The sequence below is a fragment of the Dipodomys ordii genome, unplaced genomic scaffold, assembly GCF_000151885.1.
Source record: "Dipodomys ordii isolate 6190 unplaced genomic scaffold, Dord_2.0 Scaffold143, whole genome shotgun sequence".
NCBI lineage: Eukaryota > Metazoa > Chordata > Mammalia > Rodentia > Heteromyidae > Dipodomys > Dipodomys ordii.
In genome coordinates this window covers 245766-270331 of record NW_012267359.1, presented here as the reverse complement: position 1 = coordinate 270331, position 24566 = coordinate 245766, and the positions used below count along the sequence as shown (strand labels likewise).

Below are 24566 nucleotides of genomic sequence, written 5' to 3'. Positions count from 1 at the left end.
CAGCTCTTCAGCTCAAGGCGAGCACTCTACCACTTGAGCCACAGCGCCACTTCCGGTTTTCTGGTGGTTTATTGGAGACAGGAGTCTCACGGTCTCTCCTGCCCTGGCTGGCTTTGAACCGCGATCCTCAGATCTCAGCCTCCTGAGTAGCTAGGATTACAGGCGTGAGCCACCAGCGCCTGGCTAGACAGCTTCACTTTTAAGCCTTCTGTGTGGTTTGGACTTCCTGTTAAGCGGTGGGGGACTCAGCAATAACTCCAGGCACGTTTCTGAAGAAATAAAGGTTTGTTCTAAGGTAAGAACACTAATCATAAGATCATAAATGTTAGCCGGCGCTGGTGGCTCATGCCTGTAATCCTAGCTACTCAGGAGGCTGAGATCTGAGGATCGCGGTTCAAAGCCAGCCAGGGCAGGAGAGCCTGTGAGACTCCTATCTCCAATAAACCACCAGAAAACCAGAAGTGGCGCTGTAGCTCAAGTGGTAGAGCGCTCGCCTTGAGCTGAAGAGCTGAGGGACAGCGCCCAGGCCCAGAGTTCAAGCCCCACGACGGACCAAAAAAAAAAAAAAGATCATAAATGTTATACAAAGGAATTCATATTTAGGCATAAATTACACAGAAATACATTATCAAAGCATGTTGAAGACAAGAGATCTATATAGATCATAAGTATTAGGAAGAGTTTAAGAAAGCAAACAAGATATAAAGTGGACCCAAGGGGTCTTTGATATTTTCTTTTATTACTATCTTTAAGTAGCTGTGCAAAGGATAGTTGGTATTTTTAAGAGAAAGTTTGAAGGTATATATGGTTATAATTTCAATAGAGTAACGTAACTTTTATTTATACAGCCTCCTATATTTATAGCCTCTGGAGGAATGTCTCAAGTGCTGGAGTGCCATCCAAGCTAGCAAGCACTAGGCCCTGAGTTTAAACCTTAGTACCAGCTAGGTGCCAGTGGCTCATCCTATAATCCTAGGTACTCAGGAGGCTGAGACTTGAGGTTTATAGTTTAAAGCCAGTATAGGAAGATAATCTTAGAGTCTCATGTCCAATCAACTAGCAAAAAACTGGAAGAAGAGGTATGGCTCAAGTGGTAGAGAAAAGAAAAAAAACACACACACAAAAAAACAAAAAACAAGCTCAAGAGCACCAGGCCCTGAGTTCAAACCTCAGTACTGGCAAAAAAAAAAAAATCAAACAGTAGCAATAACAGCAACAATAAATAGAAAAGAAAGCCAAGGCACTTGTGGCTTATGTGATTCAGCTACCCAGGAGACAGATCTGAGGATTGTTGTTCAAGCCAGCAGGAATAGGAAAGCTCATGAGAGTCTTATCTTCCAAAAGCCAGAAGCTATGGTAACCTTCATGGAAGGGACCATGTATGCATGTGCCCAGAGGTGGTTACTGATCCCCACTTTCATTGGCATTCACAGCATGGAGGACTTTGTCACCTGGGTCTATTCATCCAAGATCAAGCTGTACATGCTGGCATACAATGAAGAGCATGATGACTTTGATCTTGGATGCCTAGTGGGTCTCCCTCTCGTCACAGCTACCTGATGTCAGAGACATTGAATCTGCTCTGTGTGTGTGTGTGTGTGTGTGTGTGTGTGTGTGTGTGTGTGTGTGTGTTAGTCAATTGTGGGTGCTTAAGAATCCAACCGCACAACTTTAAGTCATAGGATTAAAGCACAGGGGTAGGGAATATCATCTGTCTTCTAAGAAATTTTCTTCAAATTTGGACTGATACTCAAATGACCACTTTTGAGGACATTGGGAATCAGTTTTATACTGCAGGGTGGATTTTCTTTTTTTAGCTTCTTGGGTCTAAAATACTGTTTGAGTAAAAAGTCCACCCTCCCCTTCCTTAGTTGTCTTGAAGCTGGACTATGTGGCTCAATTTAGTGAATTGGAACGCTTACCCATGGTTGTGATTAAACTGTGTACAGATGGAGAATTTGGGCTTAAGCTTCCATAAAATGCGTGAAAATTTATTATTCAAGGGTCCCTCTCTCTCTTCTTATAAAGCAGTGTTCTTCTAATGCCAATAAATGGCCCTGCCACTCTGTAAAAATAAATTAATTAATTAAATAAAACAGAGAGAAACAGAGAGAGACAGAGACAGAGAGAGAGAGAGAGAGATGCACAAAGTGAGCTACCAAGACTTAAAAAGACAGGGGTGAACTTTAAATACATATTACTAATAAAAGAAGCCAACCAAAAAGGCTACATAGTCTGTGTTTCTATGTCCATGATATTCTAGCAAAGGTAAAAACCTATAGACAGTAAAAAAAAGATCATGTTTGCCAAGAAACAGGAAAGAGGATAAATAGCAGAACACAGGGAATTGTTAGGACAGCAAGTCTATTCTGTATGATACTATATTTTTGGGTACAAATTATCAATGTGTTTAAGTACCTGGACTGTTTATAGAGGGAGTGAACCATAAATTATGGGTGTGAGTTATAATAAGGTTTGCATCAGTCATTGTGTTCGATGTGAAATCTCTTGTGCCTTCCACTTACTGGTGCCATAAACTTAGAGCTGCTCTAAAAAAGCAAAAATCTATTTAAAAACTACTACTTCAGGCCAAGTGCTGGTAGCTCAAGCTTGTAATCTTAGCTATTCAGAAGACTGAGATTTGAATTGCAAAAAGCCAACCAGGGCAAAAAAGTCCATGAGAATTAGCTTCAATTTACCACCAAAACACCAGAAGTGGAGCTGTGGCTCAAGTAGTAGATCTCTACTGGCCTTGAGCAGAAAAAGTCAAGAGAAGGTTAGAAGCCCTGAGTTCAAGCCTCAGTATTCATACACACACACACACACACACATACACACACATACACACACATGCGCAAGTACTCTGATTAGATGAAGATTATGCACCAGTGGACTCTATCCACATACATAATTTGTAAACCACCTACTTTTATAATTTGTCTGGCAATAAGCTTTGCTTAAAGAAAGAAGGAGGGATTGGTATTTGGAACTCCAGTTTCAAATTTCTTCTGCAAACGTTTGGCCCTCTAGAAACTTCCTTATCTGCATTCTCGAACCATTAGAAAGATAGAAGACCAGATTGTAACATCACAGTCAATATTGAAAGGGACAACACAGGAGGCAAAAGTCTAACTTGAATAGCTTAGGGTAGGTCAGGTAGTCTGAATGTACAGAGTGACAAAGTATAAATAACATTTTTTTTAAAGTGACCAAAAATACTTCAGCAAGTATAGTGGCTCATGCCTGTAATCCTAGCTACTCAGGATGCTGAGATTCAGAGGGCTGTGGTTCAAAGCCAGCCTGGGGAGAAAACTCTGTGAGACAATGTATCCAAAATAACCAGCAAAAGCAGAACTGGAGGATTGGTCAAGTGGTAGAGTACCAGCTAAGCAAGCAAGCTGAGCAAGCAAGTCTAGCAAGTACAAGGCTCCAAATTCAAATCCTGTAGCCCCACCACCAATAACAACAAAAATAAAAGTTAAAAAAGGAAAAAAGAAAAGAAATAAAAATACTTCCTGGTCCTAAACATGTAAAACTGTTCAAATGCATAGAGATTGTCACAATAAAAACATCTAATTGCTAATCACTATCTTCTTCTTTTTAACTGTATAAACCTGGTTTTTCACCACCATGACTAGAGCACTTCAAACCTCTTACTTTGAAATGAAGAACCATAGCTGAATTCAGCATAGGGAGAAAAGTTCAATCTCCCCGCCCCCCAAAAAAAATCCTTGAAAAATCCATCTTTTTTTTTTTTTTTAGAGTTTTTGCATTCCAATTCCATACTGCCTGAGTCACTTAGCCACCTATTTGAATGTTGGTCCTTTCTGCTTTATGTGTATGCCAGCCCTGGGGCTTGAACTCAGGGCTTGGGCACTGTCCACGAATTTCCTTTGCTCAAGGCTGGTGCTCTACTACTTGAATCACAGCTCTACTTCTAATGTTTGTTCTTTAATCATTTAAAATTTTGACACTTAAGCCTACTGCAGTGGCCCATCTATGTAATCCTAGCTACTTAGAAGGCTGAGCGCTGAGAATTGTGGTTTGAAGACAGTCTGTGAGACTCTTAACTCCAACTAACCATAAAAAAGAAGGATATGGTGCTGTGGCTTGAGTGGTAGACTGCGAACCTTGAGCAAAAACATTAAGGAACAGTGCCCAGATCTTGAGTTTTGGCCCAGTTTTGACCCAGGAAAGAAAAAAAAAAAAAGCAAAAAATCTTGACTTTCTTTTTTATTTTGCCATTTTAAACATTCTTACTATTGCTTTTTTGTCATGTGAAACTCTTGGGAAATAAATGATCTCTGTCATTTATTAAATTTGGTAATAGCCAGTTATTTGACATTGGTTCCTTACAGACTTTTCCAGTTTTCAAATAGGAGCTTGTCTTTAGTCTCATTATTGTCTCATTATTCTTCCAGCACAGAATGAGGACAGCCCCCACCCTCTAGAGGAGTTTACCAATACAGGACAATTTTCTTATCTTAGACGATCCTGCACCAAACATAAGTTATAAATTATAAACTAATGTCTGTCTCAGGAAGACACCTGAGACCACAAATTTTCCTGTATTTCATGGTAGATCAACTTTTGTCATCAAGATATATAAGTAGGGGCTGGGAAGATGGCTCGGTGATAGAGTGCTTGCCTGGCATGCATGAGGTCCTGGGTTCGATTCCTCAGCACCACATAAGCAGAAAAAGCCCAAAGTGGCACTGTGGCTCCAATGGTAGAGTGCTAGCCTTGAGCTGAAGAGCTGAGGGACGGTGCCCATGCCCAAAGTTCGGGCCTCACCACCTGCAAAAAAAAAAAAAAAAAGATATATAAGTAGATGAAGTTTTATCCACTTTACCTTTTATTGATGGTTGTATCTCTTGTTTTTGTTGTTGTTGTTTTGTTTTTGGTCAGTCTTGCTGTCCCTCAATTCTTCAGATCAAGGAGTGCTCTATCACTTGAGCCACAGCGCCACTTCCAGTTTTCTGGTGGTTAACTGGAGATGAGTCTCATGGGCTTTCCTGCCCAGGCTGGCTTTGAATTGTGATCCTCGAATCTCAGCCTCTTGAGTAGCTAGGATTACAGGCAAGAGCCTCCAGTGCCCAGCAAGCATCTTGTTTTATCCAGCGGTATCAAAAGTCTTATTTCCTGTTCCACCGGAACATTAGAGCCAAATCTAAAGAACAGGTATTGTTGCTATCACCTGTATTCCCAGGCATTCAGGATGCAGAGATCAAGAGGATCATAATTAAAGCCCCAATATTACAAACAAACAGTGTGTGTTGATATACTCCTGTAACCTCAGCTCTATGGGAGGCTTGGGTAGGAGCATTTCAGGCCAAGGATGGCCTAGCCAAAAAAGTTCAACACTCTGTCTGAAAAATATAAAGCAAAAATGCCAGAAGTAGAGCACTTAAAAAGAAGAAAGGAAGAAGGAAGGAAGGAAAGAAGGAAGGAAGAAGGAGGGAAACAGGGAGGGAGGGAAGGAAGGGAAAAGAAAAGAAAAGAAAGCTCAGTATACTCTGTCATACTGGAAGCATCCTCCTCACTCCCTCCTACTGCAGCTGTACCTTTAAATGATGCTTATTATGTGTTTATGTTTCTAGTACCTCACACCTAGAGGATTTGGGGATGTTTTATTTCAAAACATCCCATAGATTCCACTGTGTGGTTATTTGATGACTCGGGAGACTTAGATCTGAGAGTCGTGGGTCAAAGCCAGCCCAGGCAGGAAAGTCTGTGAGATTCTTATGTCCAATTAGCCACCAGAAAACCAGAAGTGGAGCTGTGACTCAAAGTGGTAGAATGCCAGTCTTGAGTGAAAAAGCTCAGAGACAGTGCCCAGGCCTTGAGTTCAAGCACCATGACTGACAATAACAACAACAAAAAAACATTATTTTTTTACAGTGAAAGCAGGGGTTATACCATGGGGGAGGGACATACAAAGCAACAAAGAAATAATCTTATAAATGTGTTAGAAATAATCGCATGAAAGAAAAAACACATTTGAATACATATCTTAGGGTTCATTTCCCTAACATCAACTTATCTGACCTTTTCTGCTTGACTCAGACATATACTAGATATTGCCAATAAGGGAAAACATGGGACCTATGTTTCTTTGGGCCTGGCTTACTTCAATATAATATAATATAATTTTTTCCAAGCCTTTCCATTTCCTAACAAATGGGGCAATGTCATTCTTTCTGATGGAGGCATAGAATTCCATTGTGTATATATACCACATTTTCTTGATCCATTCATCTACTGAGGGGCATCTGGGTTGGTTCCATATCTTAGCTATGGTAAGTAAGGCTGCAATAAACATAGTTGTGCTGGTAGCTTTAGTGTGGTCTTCTTTGTGAACATTTGGGTAAATGCCCAAAAGTGGGATTGCTGGGTCATAGAGGAGCTCTATGTAGAGTCTTTTGAGGAAAACTCCATACTGCTTTCCAAAGTGGTTGAACAAGTTTACACTACCACCAACAATGCAATAAGGTTCCCTTCTGTCCACATCCCCTCCAGTTTTGATTTGCATTTCTTTTATGGCTAGAGAGGTTGAACATTTCTTCATGTGTCTATTGGCCATCCTTCTTTCCTCTTCAGAGAAGTTTCTCTTTAAGTCTTTAGCCCACTTATTTATTGGGCAGTTGTTTCTTTGAAGATTTGTTGTTGGGAGATTTAATTTTTTGAGTTCCAGGTATAAACAAAAAACATTATTAATTAATTTAATAAAAGATATTTGCTATGTCTCACTATGTGCCTGCATCATGTGTTAATTGTTGTTATTCTGAAAGACAGAAAACATAATTTTACATATATTTTCAAAGCTAATAATGTGACTTATAGTTGCATATCTAGACAAATTACTCCAAAGAAAAGAAGCATTTTTAAAGACAAATTTAAAATGAAGTTTTTTCAGTTGACAAAACAATTCATTTAGCTACTATTTTAAAGAGGTTACTATTGATGTTTGAAAAATTAATCACTTGTATCAATCAGTTTTTCACTGGTGTAACAAAATATTTGAGGCTGGTCACTTCGTAGAGAAGTTTATTTAGTTTATAGTTCTGGAAGCTCAAAGTCCAAGATCAAGTTACTTTTGTGAGGGCCTAATGGCTGATGGTATCATGGTGAGAATGAAAGAAGGGGATCACATGATGAAGCAGGAAGCCAGAGCAGGGAGAAGAGTGGGTCTTGCTCTTTTACAACAACCTTCTACCAGAGCTAATCAGGTTCCCAGAAAACTACATTAGTTAAACCCCTGTTAGGGTATAGTTTGCCACAACTGTATTGCCTTGCACTAAGATCCAGCTTTGAAGGTTCTGTCACCTCAACAGGGCCACATTGAAACCTTGAGCACATTATAGTATGATCTATGCAGGAACCTCAGAAGAATAAAGCAGACTAGGGAGAGAAAAGGAGGGGAGGTTTGCACTAGAGGTATGGAGAGGTATTTTCAGCCGTTGTGCCTTCTCTCCTAACTTCAAATAGGGACTATTTGTATTGGTTTTGGTTGAAGTGCTCATTTCTAAAGGTTTTCCTAAGATGGAAATTTAAGATAACTCAAGTAGAAATTTCCTTTAAGAAGATGTAGCTGGGTGCTGGTGGCTTATGCCTCTAAACCTAGCTGAGATCTAAGGATCACAGTGTGAAGCCAGCCCAGGCAGATAAATCTGAGAGATTCTTCAATTAATCATCTGACTCAAGTGGTAAGGCACCAGCCATGAGTAAAAGAGCTAAACCAGAGCTTTTTAAATTTACTTTTTATTTTCTCTGTCCTTCTCTGTGTGTGTGTCTCTCTCTGTCTCTGTCTCTCCTCCTCCTCCTCCCCCCTCTCTCTCTCTCTTTTTTGTGCTAGTTCTGGGGCTTGATCTCAGGACCTTGTACTCTTCTTTTTTAGCTTTTTGACTCAAGGTTGTCACTCTATAAGCCATACCTCTGCTTCCAGGTTTTTGTGGTTAATTGGAGATAAAAGTCTCAAATTTTCCCCCTAAGCTGGCTTCCAACTATAATCCTCAGATTGCAGCCTCAGTAGTTAGGATTATAGATATGAGCCACTAGCATCCACTTCACATCAATTGTTTTTATTTTACTTACTTTTAAAGACTATGTTCAGACTTAAGTCTACATAAGTATAAACCACTGATTTCATAGGTGTGTAATCTCAGTTCTTGGTATGAGAATACTTCAGCACCAAGGCCAAAGATTATCAGTCTATTTGCACATCTTCAAACTGTCAGAACCTCTAAGGAAAATTTATGTCCAGTTTGTCTTTTTTAAAAACTATGTTTCGATAAATCCTACCAAAGTGCCACAAGCAAGGCTGTAAATCACTTCACTGGCTGAATAATGGGACTTTTATACTATGAAACCATGCCAAGAAGCCTAGTGGCTTTTATTGAGATTGAATCTTCTGTAATATTTAATATCTACTCACCTTTAAAAAAGATCTATTCTGATACTAACTAAAAATATTTCCCCCATAATTTTAGTTGAATAGCAAATAAATAGAAGTCAATGGTATTAATTCTAAAGGGTTTGAAGAGGTTTATTACCTATCAATAGAAGGAATAAAACAGAATCAATAGAAAATAAACAAATCTAAATTTAGAGCCAGGAGCTGTGCTACTCCTACTACTCCTAGCTACTCAGGAGACTGAGATCTGAATCTCAGGAAAAAAAAATAGAAAAAGTCTGTAAGATTTTTTTTAAATCTCCAATTCATGAGTAAAAGGCCAGGTGGAAGAGGTAGGGCTCCAGCCTTGAGCCAAAAAGCCAAGTGAGAGCCTGAGGCCCTGAGTTCAAGCTCTAGTATGGGCACAAAACAAAACTAGGTTCACTAAATCAGTGAGAATAAGTTCAGGGTTTGCTCCTAACTGTGATTTGTTCACAGAGGGATAATGGTGTGGTTTCCTTCTGAATGACTTGTTTCCAGGCTTACTCTTAGTTTATTTGATAAAACAAAGAGATGCCCCTTTGGATGTCCCACATTCTTCTCTTTCTCAATCATATTCACATAGTTACACAGAGACATACAGATGCTGGCAGCAAACCGCACTAAATTCCTAAAAGCACATGAGTCCTGTTGGGAGAAAAGTACATATGTTACACCAAAGCTCAATTTGTACCTGGTAGAGCCTTAGTAAATTTGGGAGATTAGTCCTAGCACCTCAGAATTCCAAAATACAGAAAAACAAGTCCCTAGACACTATGTTGAAAGTGAACTATACAATTTGTGGGTGGGGACAGGAGGGGAAAACTGGGAGAGAGCGAAGGAAGAAGTGACATTGCCCAAAAGGAAATGTACTCTTTATCTGACTTATGTAATTGTAACCCAACTGTACATCACCTTAAAAAAAAAAAGGCCAACCCTAAGCAGGAAAGTCTGTGAGAGTCCTGTCTCCAATAAACCACCAAAAAGCTAGAAGTGGAGATGTGGCTCAAGAGGTAGAGAACTAGCCTTGAGCAAAAAAGCTAAAGGTGAATGTGACACCTTGAGTTCAAGACTCAGTACCAACATAAAAAAAATGAGAAAGGAAAAAAAAACAAAAAATCAAAAGAAAAAGATACAAGTCCCTTATATAAAATAGAACATTATTTGCCTAGACATATCCTTTCTATACTTTACTATATTACTTATGATATCCAATGCAAGGTAAATAGTTGTTATACCACAGTGTTGAGGGAACACTGATAGAAACATATCAGCACTTACTTAGTATAAATGTAACCTCTTTCCAGTATTTTGATCCATAGTAGATTGTATCCAAGCAATGGAGTTCTCTGATACAGAAGCTCAACTGATTACTAGGAAAATGAGTGATATGAACCTTTGTTAGAGACAACTCTATGTGCATCCAATTAGGAAACTGACAGTCTGGACCATGGATTTTTATTTTAATTAAGTAATTAATAATCAGATAATGAATTTGCTATGCCGGGGATGGAAGATAGGCCTTTAGGTATACTAGACAAGCACTCTACCACTGAGCTAGATCTCCTGCCCTTGTTCTTTTGGTTTTTGTTTTTATTTTTTGTTTTTGTACTGGAGCTTGAACTCAGGCCTGCAGGGCTCTTTCTAAGAGTTTTCACTCCAGGCTGGTGCTTTACCACTTGGATTTAATTAGAAATAAGAATTGCATGTACTTTTCTTCTCAGCCTCCTAAGTAGATAGGATTATAGGTATGAGACCATAGCTTTATGTAACTCAAGCTAGCCTTGAATTGTGGTGTAGCTCTGGCCTAAAACCTGCATCCTACTGTCTACATCTCCCAAGGCCTGGGATTTACAGGCCTTGAAGGGTCTTCAAAGCACAGGTCCAGATGCAGACCAAAAGGGATAAGACCACCAAGCTCTATCTTTCTTTCCCTCTCTATCTTACCCTAATTCTGGGCATGATGGAAAAGACCCTTCCCTTCTCTGAGCTCATCTCAATAAGCTCAGGTAACTGACAGAGGCTGTTTGAGCTACTCATTCAGAAGTCACTCTTGTTCTTTTCCTGACTAGAAGTCTTCTTCTTCAATCTGCTACTGCCCCACAACCCACCTGCCATCATTTTATTTAATTCTGCTGACTCTACATATTCTTTCAATGTCTCTGGAAATCGGCTCCTCTAAGAAGCTTTTCCCCAAGTCCTAGGTGACCTCTCCCTCCTGCACTGTCCTCCATTCTTGGCTCTCACTCAAACCAAGTACAATCTTTGTCTGTTTCCATAACCCTTTGAAATCCCTCTCTTGTCAATCAGGGCTCCAGAAGATGAGATGGCACACTCAAATTCAGAAGATTAAAAGGGAGGTAGGAGAGGCCGGAGGGAACCAGAAAAGATGGTGTAAATCTAGCTAAATAACTGCTGTTGGGGCCCATCCCAAGTTTGAAGAGACGAGAAGGGAGAGAAGAAAGAGAAAAACATATTGAAGAAGTGACCTGGTGAAGAACAGTGCATGACCATTGGTTGACAGTGGCCTAGACAATCTTGCAGGGACAAGCAAGGAAATAACTAGCTCCACCTCATTTTCCTCCCTTCTCCTGGACCTCAGGTCAGGGTTTCCCACGCACCAAACTCAACAGCAATCAGAGGATAATACAAAAGAGTTAAAATGAGCTTACAGCTTTGCATCCACAGCTTTGCAGGATAGGAAGTAGGTATAGCGATGTAAATGGGTTCAAGGTAGCATGATCACTTGTGTATTGGTTCACTAGTCTCTCTCAACAGGCTGAATTACCCAAGGACAATGTTTTTTTTATGTCTGCATCTCTGGAATCTAACATATACTAGGTTCTCAAGAAATGCTGATGGTTTGAATCAGAGAATATGATAATATATACCATCTTTTGGAGGCAGGAACTATGCTTTCTGGAATCTCTGCAGAAAATGAAAAATAGCATTTAATTTAAAATGTCTCGTATAAGGAAAAATCATTTGGTCAGAAGAGATGGATCCTCAGGGATCAATGCTGAAATCAGTCATGCAATGGTCTCCAAAAAGAGACACCTAGCTTTACAACAGACAGTATTTTTAACAATGAAACCACCGATGCAGAAATACTGGGCATGTGGCCATTTAAAAATGATAGCCCTTGATAAAACTAAAGCCATATTATTTATTAAAGAGTAACCCCAAAGTGAGCTAAGACAATGTGGTCTACTTTGATTAATTTGAAAAAATTGTGCCAAAAGAAGGTAAGAGTCAAGGAGAAGGAGAAGGAAGAGGAGGAGGAAGAGAAGAAGCAAGAAGAAAAAGAGGAAGAGAAGGAAGAAGAAGAGGAGGAGGGGAGGAGGAGAATTAAAAAGAGGAGGAGGAAGAAGAAGAGGAAGAGGAGGCAGAAGAAGAAAAGAAGAGGAGAACGAGGAAAGAAGAAGAGAAGGAAAGGAGAAGAAAAGAAGGAAAGAGAAGGAAAGAAAAGAAAGAGGAGGAAGTGGAGGAGGAGGACCAAGAGGAAGAGGATGAAAGAAGAAAAGAAGAGAAAAGCTAGGCACTGGTGGCTTGTGCCTGTAATCTTAGCTACTCAGGAGGCTGAGTTCTGAGGATAGTGGTTTGAAGCCAACCCAGGCTTCTGTGAGACCTTTTAGAAAAAGGCTGAAGTGGTGCTGTGGCTCAAGTGGTAGAACATTAGCTTTGAGCCAGAAAAGCACAGGGACCATGTCAGGCCCTGATTTCACACACACACTCTCTCTCTCACACATAAAGGGAGAAGGAAAGAAGAAAAGGGGGATGAGAGGAAAGAAGATGAGGACCAGAAGGAGAAATCAAGAAAAGGAAGAAGAAAAAAAAGGAAAGGAGAAAGAAGAGGAGGAAAGAAGAAAGGCCTTAAACTTCAAATCTCACCTCACTCCCTAAATAAACCTCCAAGATAATCCTCTATATATCTTGTCTCTTACTAGCCAATGGGTGAAAAGAATCAACTAATAAACTCACTTTGAGGGACCATGGATCCATTGGATTGTAGAAATCTGGATCCCTTAATGATTATGTAATGTTCTCTTTCCTTTCTTGGCAAACCTAAGAGCAAGAAACTAATGAGACAAATCCCTGAGATTTGGAGATGTCTTGGATTTTACAGCAACAATTATTTTACCCAGAAAAATGCAGCCATACAATCATGTCTTAAAATCTTTATTTGTGTTTAAGTGTTACCACCATGATTATCATAGTACATAGTCTCAATCGTAATAGATTTTTTTAAAACCAGGATTCTTTCTCAGCTTGAATCTCATAGTTCAAGGTTCTTGTATTGTTGTCTTCTTAAGAAATATCTTTTAGAGTTTGTCTGTTTTTTTTTTTTAACTTGGAACATGATAGAAAATAGAATACCAAATGGCATGAGGTATTATACAAGGTTCAAAGCTCTCTTTTATGTTTCATTCCATTGTACAGTAAGAAAACAGAGAAGCCACCTTTTGAGAGGTCAAATTGGGGGTCTTTATTAGAGCAGTGGCAGTCTGCAGATGGATTCCCGTCCCAAAGATCTGCAGCCCTAAAAATACACTTAACACTGTTAGGAAACTGAGCCATGAGAGCTGGAGAGGAAAGGAAAAGCAGAAAAATACCAACAAACCAGATCAGCTCCATTGGAGACCTGAAGTGAGACACCATAGTGACTGTATAAGAATTCCAAGAGACAGAGAGACAAGACACAGGACAAGACACATGGCATAATGGTGCCTGAACTGGTCCTGGCCTAAACAGGGTCAGGTCAGGAACAGGGTCACAGAGAGCTTGAGAGCTCAGGGCCCAAGACTGGCAGCTCCAGTAACCTATTGTTACTGCCCCTGGCTCTAGAAATTCAGGCATGCCCATCACCTGGGAGGTGGAATTTCCCTGCCTCTACCATGAAGACAAGATGGTGCCAGTTAAACCCAATACTCTAGCCACCACCATGTGGCCAAGATGGCACTGAGTAGATTCAGCATCCCTACTTCAATTTCTTTTTTTTAAATTTAATTTTATTGACAAGGTGATATACAGAGGGGCTACAATTACATATGCAAGGTAATGAGTATATTTCTTTATTTCTTTATTTACTTTTTGGTCAGTCGTGGGGCTTGAACTCTGGGCCTGGGCGCTGTCCCTCAGCTCTTCAGCTCAAGGCAAGCGCTCTACCACTTGAGCTACAGCGCCACTTCCGGTTTTCTGGTGTTTTATTGGAGATTGTAGTCTCACGGTCTCTCCTGCCTGGGCTGGCTTTGAACTGTGATCCTCAGATCTCAGCCTCCTGAGTAGCTAGGATTACAGGCGTGAGCCACCAGCGCCAGGCTATGAGTATATTTCTTGTCCAACATTGTTACCTCTCCCTCATTTTTCTCCCACTTTCTCTCTCCCTGCATTCCACCCCCAGTTGTAAAGTCCATTTCCAACATAGTGTCTGAATACTTTTGAGAAATATGAGTCTATTATTGTTCCCATCATGTAAGCAATGGAATAGAGACTAAGAGGGTTATGTATAAAGTGGATTTACAGAGTTATATAAAGGTTAAAGAAGATAATTATTTAGTCGGCCTGCAACCTGGTAAGTATTACAAGTTAACATTTTCTTTTACCTTTAACTTTCTTATAAGTTAACCTATTGTTGTGTGACAAACTGTCCCAAACAATGACTTGGAGCAGTTTATTTTCCTCACAGAATTTGATCTAGAAGACATTAACTAGGGCTGAAGAGCTAGTTTCCTGGGGCATCTCCCTTTCCTTCTGTGATGTTTTTGCAGGTCTTTTTACATGGGAGTTCCAGGGTGTTAGGTCTGTCCAAGTCTGTGTGCAAATCTGTACAAAGGCTCCTTCCCCCCCCCCCACTTATCCATACAGGAAGTGTCTGCCCAGCACCTGGGTTAGCTAGGTGATGGGCACACCTGGAGGCAGTTACCTCCACTTTCTCTGAGGTCACATCCTGGACTTCCCCAGTCATACCTCTTCCCCACCCCCCCCACTCCTACTTAACTATGTGGTAGCCCTTGTTTTCCTCCTGCAGACCTCATTGTGGGGCCGGCCAGCAGTTTGCTCCCTTCCTAATAAACTGTTTTCTGCCTGAGCCATGTTGTAGTTTTCTTTCTGACAAACCTTACACAGAGTAACTATGATATCTAAAGGCTTGAAGAGGGAGAGAGGAAGAAAAGGAAAAATAGAGAATACAGATTGAGAAAAAGAGAGGACAGACAGACACTGACTAATGCCTCAAGACCTAAACTTAGAAGTTGCAATGACATTACTACCACCAGATTTTCTTAGAGGCAAACAACTAGGATTGTGCACGTATTCATGGAAGAAAATTAGATTCTATCTCATGATTGGAGAAATGTCAAAGAATTTGTGGACCTGGATGCAAATGACCTTCCTTTCTAAAATGCTTAACTAAAGTAACATGGGATGTGGAGCTCAGGGTAAGCCAAGCATCTCAGGTCATTTAGCTGTTCAATGAATGGTCCCATTGTTCAGAGGCAATCTAAAAGCTGCCTTTCTTTGCCTGATGCAGGTGGCTCACACCTGTAATTCTAGCTACTCAGGAGGCTGAGATTTGAGGACTGCTGTTCAAAGCCAAGCCTGGGAAGGAAAGCCTTATGTCCAATTGTGTGTGTGCATGTACACACACACACACACACACACACACACACACACACACACAAACTGCTTTTGCTGGGCCTGTGAATTGATATTCAATTGTGAGAAAAGAGAAGCCACATTTTGAGAGGTCAAATCAGGAGTCTTTATTAGAAAGCTGGAGGCTGCAGATGGACTCCTGTCTCAAGGACCTACAGCCCAAAACAGAGCTAGCACATAGTTTTTTTTGTTTTGTTTTGTTTTTTGTTTTTTTGGGGGGTCCGGTCCTGGGGCCTGAACTCTGGGCCACAGCGCCACTTCCGGCTTTTTTCTTTTTGCTTATGTGGTGCTGAGGAATCGAACCCAGGGCATGCAAGGCAAGCGCTCTACCACTGAGCCACCTTCCCAGCCCCTAGCACATAGTTTTTAAAGACAAAATCCACATGTTGGTGTGGAGACCAAGCCTTAACTATCTTAACAAAAGTGTTACACATAGGCAGAGCAAACTGGGTAAAGATACTTAAATCAAACAAAAACAAAGCAAGATCGATGAGGATAACTTATTCCTAATGAAAATGTCATACGTGGTCAGAGCTGACTCTCCAGGGGAACACTAAGGGGCATCAGGACCCCAATTATCTAGGGGAAACATGAGCTTCTTGGAGCCCCAAACTCATGACAATCCAAAGAATGTCCTCTGTCACCTCTAGAGTTCTCAGAGTCCCATCTTCTACCAACTTCTATCAAAATGCCAAGATGGCATTACTTAGATCCAGCATCCTTATTTCAAGCCAACTAAATGCAAGATAAACGCTGTCTACCCAGCCCTCCATTTTGCGTATGTGCCCTTTGACCTGAACCAGCCTCTCTTGCAGTCACTTTGTAATCAACTCCAGGAAGGAAGGGGGTTACCTATAAACATTTTGTGATAAAAGGCAAAATGTCCCTTTTTTCATCATTTGTGGCAAAAGGTGAAAGTTCCCCAAACAGCATAACCAAAAGCTCAGACCACCTGCTAGGCAATGGTGAATTCCTTATTCCTGCTCCTCTCAAGTGATAAAGTACTAATAATTTCTTTCTTGGAGCCTTTCAAAAGACAGTCCTGAGACAGATTGTTACCTCCCACCCCACCACTCCAAACCCCAGGACTTCTGAACCTGTCTGTGACTTGGGACTGTTTTACCTATGCATATCTTCTCATTCCTGCTTCCAATTCTTCTATTTAACAAAGTCAGCTGATGGTGGCAGAACGATATTTGGAAGTGCTGTCTTCCTGTAGCTTCCATATAGTAATTAATCTCCTTTCTCTGCCCTTTATCATGTCTCTTTATTTGGCATATAGGCACAAGTGGCCAGATCTGACACTTAAACTCCTGGCATTTGGGCTTGTATCTAAAAACTCATTTTCACCACCGATATTAGACCCAATTTTGTAACTGAGTATCTACCCTCATTTTTTTTTTTTTGTTCTATCCCAGAAATTCTCCTGTGATAGTTCTAACAAGACAAAAAAGCCATATGTATCCCTGAATAGAGTCAATCTTTTTAATTGCCTTGAAAACTCTATTAATTTTTCAGGAAAAAAAATCTTACCAATAAAGCAGCCATTCACATTTTTCTCAAACATCTGTGTGTTTTATTTTTCCCCCAACAGATGTATTCATTTGCATTTTCCCCCAGATGAATCACTTTTGGGGGTGTTATTTCTGTCTGCATTTCTCACCTCTCTGGATCCTTTTGTATTCTCAAACCTGCAGTTAATATCACCTCCCCCTACTAGAATCTTTCCTGACTCTATTAGCCATGCTCCAAGGCTTTCAGCAAGGGCTGGTGGGTGAAATATTCTTTAAGACTAGGATCTGACTTTTGCTGGAGGCAATTCCTTTGTTTTGCAAATTTTTTCCCTGGGGGCAAAACTTTCTCAGCTCCAAATTTCAGAGTTAGCATCCCATTTTAGAAAACGTGGAGATTTGAACAATGAAGTAGCCCAGGAAACTCAGTGAGCTCACTTAGCAGTTTTTGTAATTGTAGCGAGTGATATGATTTGCTTTGCCCTTTTGGAATTCCAATCCTTACTCAATCCCTACTCAAAGAGAGGGTGGAAGGAGAATTATTGAAAAATGAATCAAGAGGTTACCTGTTTATCCAGTGGCTATGAGGTCTCTGTAGATCAGAACGATCCTCAGAAATGGTACTGCCACATAAACAGTTGTATTTTGTAGCAGCCACATTTGATTGGTTGATTTACTTATTTATTGCCAGTACTAGGCTTGAACTCAGGGCCCAGTTGCTGTCCCTTAGCTTTTTCCTTCAAGGCTGAGACTCTACCACTTGTGCCACAGCTCCGCATCAGGCTTTCTGGTGTTTAATTGCAGACAAGAGTCTCATGGTCCTTCTTGTCCTGGCTGAATTTAAACCGTGATACTCAGATCTAGCCTCCGGAAACGCTAGGATTACGAGTGTGAGCCATCAATGCCTGGCTTAGTAGCCACATTTTAACTTGAATAAATTAGTTTGTAATTCATTTGAATAAACTTAATAAATATTTAGCTCAACATATCCAATTATATTTATGAAACAAAAGATAACGCATGGAATATTTCTCTATTTTCACACTGATTCGTCCAATGCATATTTATTCTACTTCCAGGCCAAATCCTTGGGAACTACCCATATTTCCACTGATCAATACCCAATAGCGTACTGATAGCACAAATAAGCGCTTCCCTTCCGTGACTTTGTTGGGACTCTGACATCTCAAACCCTTCCTTGACCTTCAGATCGCGGCTCAAAACATCTGTTCGGGGAGGACCCCATCTAACTCAATCCATCCCGCCATTTTTTTTTGGGGGGGGGAGTCCCATTAGCTTGTTTTGTTGGGAGTGATTTCGTCTAGACTGACCTCATTTATGAGCTATTTGCGTGAGGTTCACCAGGACAGGGATGTTAACAACCTGTTTTATTTTCGGTAGTTTCCCCCTGGCGGAGCCCGTGCCTGGCACCCAGCAGGACCGACCATACTCTTCGGCGGGACCGAGCAATCGCGTGTCTTTCGCAACGCAGCAGCAGCGGCGGCTGGGAGGTAGCTGGGCGGCGAGTGGCAGGTGGGGCGCCCACGTTCCCCCCGCCCCGCCTCCAGCCACGCTGCGCTCCCCCGCCCGGCAGGCGTGGGTGTGGGGCGAGTGGGTGTGTGCGGGGTGTGCGCGGTAGAGCGCGCCAGCGAGCCGCGCCAGCTGAGCCGGGAGCGGGGAGCGCGGAGCCGGGCGGAGCCGCGAGCGCAACGCTCAGTCCGCGCGCGCTGATTCCTCCCGCAGCGCCAGCCCGGCGGGGCAGGTCGGAGGTGGGTGGGCCGCACCGCCCGCCAGCCCGCCCGCGGGGTCCCTATTGGCCGCCCACTGGCCGCCGTCGCCTCGAGAGCGGGGAGGAATTGAGAGGCTGCTCCCGGAGAGGGAATCCAGAGAGCCCGATCCAAGCCGACGCCGGGGACATTGTTCCCTTCGGCCGAAGGGGCACGGAGACCCTCGCGGGTGCCCGGGATCGGAGTCGCCACCCCGGCGCGGCGTCCGCGTCCTCACGCGCTCGCTCGCTGCGCTCCGGCGCGGGGGCCAATGCTCGGCCTCCGACAGCGCTCTGGAGTGACCCGGGGAGCCCCTGGGAGCCCGGGTGAGTGGCCGCGCGGGCGGCGCCCGAGCCCTCCCAGGCCCCGCCGTCCGCTGTGGCTTCCGCGGCGGCTGCTCGGCGGGGTTTGCCCGAGCAACGCCCAGGGCTCCCGGGAAGGCCCAGGCTGGGGATGGGGGGTAGGGTGGGGGTGGGGAGGAACTGAGCTGGGGTGGGGGGTGGTTAGAGGCCCGCCGGCATCCCCTGTTTCTTTAGCCCGGGTTAGAACAGGTGGCGCGGGCCGGGCTTGGCGCTTTGTGTTGGGGGGCGCAGGGGCTCGGGGCCGGCGGCCGCTCCCTTCCCTCCCCTGCTTCCCCGGGCGGCCGCACGCCGGGTCGGCCGGGTAACGGGGAGAGTCGTCAGGAATGTGCCTCTGGGGACTGCCTGGCTCTCTCGGAAGGGGAGGTGGCGGGAGGGGCGGGAGCCCAGAGGTGGCGCGGGGGTGTCACCGCAGAGCCGCGCGAGGGAGATGCTTTCTTCCATCCAGGCGCGTTCCGCCGGGCGCGGGCTTCATTCTTTCACTGCGCCCCTGGAGGTGGGGAGCTGGGTGGGCGTGTGTGCAGAGAAAGGGGAGGTGGGGGGGGGAGGCCAGCCGTTTCCGGAGCTGCTTTTGGAACCTGGGTAAACAGATCTGCGTCCGGGACTCGGACCTTGGGGTGCGGTGGTTCCCAGCCTCCCGCGCCCGAGGTGGCTGGGAGCCCCTAGCCCGGGCTTAACAAAGAGTGTGAGTCTCCTCCCTGCGGGGAGGGGCGGCTGGGGAGACCTGGTCTCCAGCGTTCGCGTCTTCGTTTCTGGGCATATAGAGACTTCCTTTTGAGCTTGTCATTTCATCATCATCATCATCATTGCAATTCTTTCTTTTTTTTTTTTTTGTTTTAAGGACTGGAGACTGATGCATGAGGGACCCACCTTGGAGCAGGAGCGGTGGTGATGGTTTGGGAAGCGGAGCTGAAGCGTGCTGGGCTTTGGTGAGACGTGACAGTTTATCATGACCGTGTTCAGGCAGGAAAACGTGGATGATTACTACGACACTGGCGAGGAACTTGGCAGGTAACCAGGGGTAAAGGAAGCTCACGCTACTGAATCGTGAGGATGCATAATGTCGAGGGCTTGGGCGGGTAAACATCTCCCCTCTCTCCCGTCCAGGAGATGTGTAAATTATGGGAAAGAGTTTCCCACCCAGCCAAAGCCAGGGACCAGAAATAAACTGCCTGACCCAGGGGGGTGGAGGAGAAGGCTGTGGCTTAGTGTTCAATTATTATGCAGAGTATATTGATCAGAAGCCCTGGTTAGGAACATATTTAATTGTCCACACTAACTCCTATTAGCCCTTGCCTTTCTGAGACAATGAGGCAAACACCAAGACTCTAATTGCAACTGGAGTTAGCCCTTCTGGTGTGATTTAAACAGAGTTCAAAGTAATTAATAGGCCTTTTGTGTGGTAATATTTTACTCCCGAATTTTCAATGTAACATGAGCAAACATTGGCTGGTGGTAAGTGGAAATTTTCCTGAGGTTGATGTTGGGCTTGGCTTTTGATATTTCTTCCAATCAGGAATTTAATTACTCACTTGGTAGTAGTGGTTGGTTTGGTTTCATTTACAATGTTAAATTTTTAACAAACCAGTGAGAGTCTAATGTGGCTATTTGGATTCAGAGCATACTTCCGTGACTGTTGGAACTGTGATTCTTAGGAAAATGTTTCAGTTTCTAGGTAAAAAAAGAATTATGTTTTTGGAAGCAGTCTAAGAACTGCTGACTGATTCCCTTGGGCCCTCCATAGAAGGATTGTACTCTGATTTATGTTAGAACACTCCATTTTTCATACCTCAACTTGAAATTCCACTGTAGTGTGTTTGCATTGTGAGTGACATGGGCAAAGTATCTTAGACAGGTAGAAACAATGTGTATTAGACAGTATGCTGATTGAAATTTATTTTGTTTCATACACACCTGATGTCCTCATACAGTGCTTCTTTTTTCTTCATTAAAAGGAAATAATTAAAAAAAAATACATCCGGCCAGACATTGGTTGCTCATGGCTGCAATCCTAGCTACTCAGGAGGCAGAGGATTGTTGCTCGAAGGCAAATGGGGAAGAAAAGCCCATGTGACTAAATATCTCCAACTAACAGGCAAAAAGACCAAAAGGGGAGAGGTGTGGCTCAAGGGATAGAGTGCCAGCTTTGAGTGAAAAAGCCAAGGGAGCATGCCCAGGGCTTTTGTTCAAGCCCCAGTACTGACATACACACAAAAAAAGTACACTCTAGGGTTATGATAGCTGACCGTAGGTAACTTCTTTTTTTGAATTAAAAAATAGAAATTATTGTAATGTAACAGTGTTTTTGTTTGTTTTGTGGGGCTTGAATCCAGGACCTATCCCTGATTTTCTGTTGTTGTTGTTTTTTGTTTTTTTGGTAAAGACTAGTGCTCTACCACTTGAGCTACAGCTCCTCTTCTGGCTTTTTGGTAGATTCTTGGAGATAACGAGACTCTCCTGTCCTGGATAGCTTTGAACTGTGATTCTCAGAACTCAGCCTCCTGAGTAGCTAGGATCACAGGCACTGGCATATGACCAACAGCAATTCTGTATATGTTTGGAATTGCTCAAAATATTGATGGCTCCCAAAGCTTAGAAGAGGCTACCTGTTGCAGATTTAGTAAGTGAATGAAGAAGGAAAACCACATTCCATGGATACATTTGAGGTTAACACTTAAAAATGTGTGAGTTTCACTGGAATTGAGTCACTATTCCTGTGGCTTTGAGTTAAATGAGTGGTATACGGTGTTTTCTTTTGGTACTAGAAAATAAGAAAAGGTGAAAAAATAGCTTTCAGTTTCATTTGTGTAGCGTTGTCTGTTTATATAAATTGTGTTCCAAAGGGAGATGATTAAAATTAGGTGAGATAATTTTCTTTTGAACTGTATACGTTGATGATGCTTTTTTGTTAGTATCTTTTGGTAGAATTATATGTTAAGAGAAAGAAAAAAGCGAAGCCTCCTGTGGTTGACAGAAGGGTTTGTGATCTTCATTTACTAGTGACAAGGGAAGGTGTCTGGCTCATCTGTAGCTTAGCATTTTGCTTTGATTTGGGATCTATTTCTTGTATAATAACATTTTATCCTACGCAGAACCAACTGATAAATTGTTTACTCAATAATTTATGTGACTTTAGAATCTGAAAGAAGTGCTCTAAAAAACTGGGTGTTGGGCATTTAAAAAATACTCATAACCATTTATTTCACATTGCTGCTGTTTACATTGCTGTTGATTTTGCCAAAAGATGGTGTAAATGGTTGACTTGCTGTGCAGGATTTGCAAATCCTGGGGTTTTATGCCTGCCTTATATATAGATACTTCCCCAAAGAAAGTCTTGATGTAATTTGTTGGACATGTAGGAATGATACTACCAGTATGTATCGATGTGTCATGTGCCACTATGAAGATTAGAGTAGAGAAGCAGTCGCTTATTGGTAGAATAGTGGAAATGGAGGCCCAGTGCCCATGACTTATGCCTGGAATCTTAGCTACTCAGGAGGCTGAGATCTGAGGACTGCATTTCAAAGCCAGCCTGAGCAGAAAAGTCCCTGAGATTCTTATCTCCAATTAACTAGCAAAAAAGCCTGAAGTAGAGCTGTGGTTCAAGTGATAGAGCTCCAGCCTTGAGCAAAAAAGCTAAAGCCTTTTGAGTTCAAGCCCCAGAACTCATGCAAAAGAAAAGACAGAAGAAAATACAATATCATGAGTGTTCAATGTGTACTTATGTCTGTGTATGTACTTATGTATGCAGGAATGCTAGGGGGAAAAATACATGTGTGTGTGTGTGTGTGTGTGTATACATATATATATCTTAGTTCAAAACCAGATCTGTTACTTGCTAGCTATATAATCACCCCCTCACCCCCATGGGGCTTGAACTCTGGGCCTGGGCACTGTCCCTGAGCTCTTCAGCTCAAGGCGAGTACTCTACCACTTGAGCCACAGTGCCACTTCTGGCTTTCTGGTGGTTAATTTTCTGGGCTGGCTTTGAACTGTGATCCTCAGATCTCAGCCTCCTGAGTAGCTAGGATTACAGGTGTGAGCCACCGGTGCCCCACTGTCAGCTTTATAATCTTGAACAGGTTATCCATGACATGAGACATCCAGTGCATTTTTGTTGTTGTTGTGAAAATCAAGTAATCTAAGGTATGTAAGCATTTTATCAGCAGAAAAGAATTAAACAAGTAAGATATTATCCATAGGACTGGTCCATGTTGGGTGCTCCAGGAAGGCTAGAAACTTACTCTGCTTCTTAATATGCTTGAATTATCATCTGCTTATCCATTTTGGGCAAAAGGTCATGGCAGAGACTGATAGTTGACAGACTTTCCATTTAGATTCTTTATTTTATCTTTTTTTGTTGGTCGTGGGGCCTGAACTCTGGGCCTGGGCGCTGTCCCTCAGCTCTTCAGCTTAAGGCTAGCGCTATACCACTTGAGCCACAGCGCCACTCCCGGCTTTTTCTGCTTATGTGGTGCTAAGGAATCGAACCCAGGGCCTCATGCATGCAAAGCAAGCACTCTACCACTGAGCCACCTTCCCAGCCCCCCATTTGATTTTTTACTCTAGAAAGTCCTCTAGGATCCTACCCTCTGTCTGAGGAGGCTGAACAAAGAACTACTTCCCTTATGTGCTGTATTGAACTTTCCCATCTGTTATTACATTGGGCTGTTTAAATGGCCCAGGATGCCCTAGCATCTCTTACCAGCTGGCACTTCAGGAAGGTGATGCAGGCTGGCTCCTACTCTCCCTCCCCAGCTCCAGTTACACCTTTGGTATCATTCAGCCTAACCTGTAAGCTTCGTGGGCACCACTTGGCCCACTGCTTTTCTGTGGGACCTGCCTTCATTCCTGTCCCATTGTCTGATGTGATCTAAAGACTTGAGGTCCATTCATTGTCTTTTCATGATGTTTTCCCCCTTTTTAAAAGGGAGACAAAACATTGTGTGAGACATGGCTTTGGTCTATGGCCATGGACCTACCCATAGTTGACATTACTGTTAGTCTTGTGTTGTTGCTCTTTGTAGCTGTCCTAAGAGTTCTTTCAAGGTTTGTTCTGTAGTCAGTGTCCTTAGGTCCTTTCTCTACAGGGTATGCAGTGCTGAAGACCATCATAGAAATGCGTGATCAATGTCTCTGGAGAGCTATCGCTCATCTGTCCGTGCTGTATTAAGACCAGAATAAGGAACCCAGAGGCTCACACCCGTAATCCTAGCTACACTGGAGACGGAGATCTGAGAATTGGGGTTTGAAGTCAGTCCAAGCAGACAAATCTGAGAGATTCTTGTCTCTAATTAACTTAGCAAAAAGCTGGAAATGGAGCTGTGGCTTAAGTGGTGAAACATTAGCCTTGAGAAAAAATGTTAAGAGATAGTATCCAAAGTCCTAAGTTCAAGCCCTGGTACTAGTACCAACAAGAAGGAAAGAAAAGAGGATGGATTGAAGATGCAAAGGCAACTGTGATGATAGAAAGGCAGTGTGGACTCACCTTTGAATACTTCCTTGGAAAGAGGGAGACACCTAGAAACAGTGGCTCCAAATATCTGATGCATACTCAGTACTTAATGTGTTATATTAGTAACCTGTTTTGTATGTCCCAGCATTTACTACTGAATAATAATTGCTTTTTTGATCATCTACTATTTCTATAGCACTGTGACATTGGGCCTACTTGCGTGTGTGTGTGTGTGTGTGTGTGCGTGTGCGCGTGTGCGCACGCACCAGTAATGGGGCTTGAACTCAGGCCCTGGGTACTGTTGTTTAGCTTTTTCCTCAAGGTTTCTTTACCAGTTGAGCCTCTGTTCTACTTCTGGCCTTTTGCTGGTTAACTGGAAGTAAGACTCTC

General features: G+C 42.8%; 1 protein-coding gene across 2 annotated transcripts in view; it reads left to right on the top strand.

Annotated features, from left to right (window-relative positions):
- Window positions 1-18277: 18277 nt before the first annotated feature.
- The window catches only part of Dapk1 (death-associated protein kinase 1), a 194424-nt gene continuing 188135 nt past the window's right edge, over window positions 18278-24566 (top strand). The window contains exons 1-2 of one of the 2 annotated variants that reach the window (XM_013031803.1): window positions 18278-18365; window positions 19563-19732. In XM_013031803.1, coding sequence (XP_012887257.1) covers window positions 19671-19732 — 62 coding nt within the window. In that variant the 5' untranslated portion in view covers window positions 18278-18365; window positions 19563-19670. Of the gene's footprint in view, window positions 18366-18650; window positions 18689-19562; window positions 19733-24566 lie in introns of those variants that run through there. The other variant, XM_013031804.1, reaches the window with a different exon arrangement.